The following is a 2214-nucleotide window of genomic DNA, read 5'->3' on the forward strand; positions in this document are numbered from 1 at the left end:
TCCCTGTCAGGATATGTATAAAAATATCATTGTTTGAGTTTGGAAGTTGGAAGTTGGAACCCTGCTTTAATTCCATTATTACATTACATATTTTATAAACGAAAATATTTAATAACAAAAATAAAATTAACTAAAAATAATTAAAATTGATCTTATTTAATATTTAATAATTAATAAATATTAAATAAAATAAATTCTAATAATTTTTTATTTTTATAATATTATTATTTTATAAATTTATGAAATTCTCATAGGATACATGCTCACCAAGGTTTTAGCATTTCCGAAAACAAAACATAAAATTAAATAAGCTACATGCTTGTCCTTATTTATTTGTTTATTATTATTATTCCCTAGCGTATAGAATTGGCAACGTGAGATTATTATTTTTAGGCCATTGACCAAGAAACGTTTTCAACCCCAACATCCGTATCCAGCCCTAGAGCATCCCACACCGCCTGCGATCCATCCACGACGTTGTTCCGGCACGGTGGCTGTCCTGCATGCTCCGAATCACAACCGTTAACGGAGTCGCACTCGTCCACCACCTTAGCCAACACGCTCCTCCCGTTACTCGCGGTGATCCTTATCATCTTCAAGCACCTCGACCCTTGGTTGTACCACCCAGTGGACAGTGCCACCACTGGCTCTGAGTTTTCGTGGTAGTTTCCGTCACACTCAGATGGGCCACCTCCGTCTCCGCCTTCGCTGAAGTCGTTCAGGGTGAGTATTGCCTTGGTGGAGGATGACACCGGAGGCGAGCACCTGCATTCGGAAAACTTTATTCATATATATACATAATATTTAGCATTTTAATAATATAATAATAAAAACACTTAAAGTGCAAAATAGAAAACAACTTTTTAATAGGAATAAACTATAAAAAATTTCTTTCAGATATTTATTTATTGAAAAAAAATATCTTTTAAATTTGTTAAGATCTAAATAATATATGTATTTAAACATAAATATATAAATATATAATAACTGATTTTAGTGTTTAATTTTGACGTATAAATATTATTTTTATCTTTTTTTTTTATACTAGCTATACCCTTAAAATATATATCCTTATTAGCATGGCACCTGTATTGAGGGTAGGAGTTTGTGCCGCATTGAAGGTTGCCGGAGGATCGGCAGGTTCCGCCTCCACCACTTGGTGGAGCGGGGGTGGTGCAGATGTGAGTACCGACGTCAGGGTCGTCGTTGCACCTTCCGTTGATGCAGATGAGCTGGCCAGAGCAGTCGTTGAGGTTGTTGCATGGGCCGTTGCAGGAGGAGAGTGCGTTTATGAGAGTGAATAGGCACAAGGAACAATATAGAATCATAAAGAAGGAGGTTGCTTTGTGAGCCATTATTGGCGAATTAGACTAGAATGACTACTTGTCTAAATGGTGGTTTAATTTTGTGCTTTGTGAGCATTAGATAAGATGCTTAAATAGAGGACAACGATATATTAAAACTAAGGTTTAATTACTTTTTTTTTTTTTTGGTTTCCCACGGTATCCCCCAACCCGGCAGGTCAAGGACTAATCCGTCGCGGTACTGAGCTCCATTTAAGGGTTTGCCGCTGGCCAATGGGTTGCTGCATGCACAAGGCGGGATTCGAACCCCCGACACTTGCTTAAGCGGACTAGTGAGCTAACCACTAGACCAACCCAACTTGGTTAAAAAGGATAACTAAGGTTTAATTACTTGTATAGTCTCTAGTTGCACCCAATTTTTTAATAGATTTTTATTCTATTTTTTTAATTAAATTCATATATTATTTCAGTAATAAAAACGTTGAAACTAACAAATTATTATATTTAGGTATATTTTTTGTTTAACAAAATATTCTAACAATTCTAATATTTTTGTCACAGTAAAAACTTAATTACAAACTTTAATATGATATAAAGATTAAATAAAAAAATAAAAATTTAACTAAAAATTTATTAAAACTATAAAAATTAATAGAGTAATTAAATTTAAAAATAAATACATTAGATTCTTATAATTACATGTTATAAAAAAGAGTTATGCTATATATACATTAAAATCACTCACCAAAGTTAGTCATTAGTATAAAATACATACTAGAATACAAATACACATTGAAAATAAATTAGACTACACATATATTTATACACAAATACGTTGATAACTGATTTTAATGGCTAATTTTAGTCTACGAATAACATTTTTGTACAAAAAAATTGTGTGCTTATACTA

General features: G+C 32.8%; 1 protein-coding gene across 1 annotated transcript; it reads right to left on the minus strand.

Annotated features, from left to right (window-relative positions):
• Positions 1–256: 256 nt before the first annotated feature.
• Positions 257–1527, minus strand: LOC112772877 (kiwellin). The gene is made up of 2 exons (XM_025817888.2): positions 1087–1527; positions 257–765 (listed from the first exon to the last, which is right to left on the minus strand). Exons 1-2 carry the CDS (start codon positions 1353–1355, stop codon positions 390–392), a joined length of 645 nt encoding a protein of 214 aa, XP_025673673.1. The 5' UTR covers positions 1356–1527; the 3' UTR covers positions 257–389.
• Between the last annotated feature and the right edge of the window lie 687 nt (positions 1528–2214).

The sequence above is a fragment of the Arachis hypogaea genome, chromosome 18 (genome assembly GCF_003086295.3).
Source record: "Arachis hypogaea cultivar Tifrunner chromosome 18, arahy.Tifrunner.gnm2.J5K5, whole genome shotgun sequence".
In the NCBI taxonomy this organism is placed as follows: domain Eukaryota; kingdom Viridiplantae; phylum Streptophyta; class Magnoliopsida; order Fabales; family Fabaceae; genus Arachis; species Arachis hypogaea.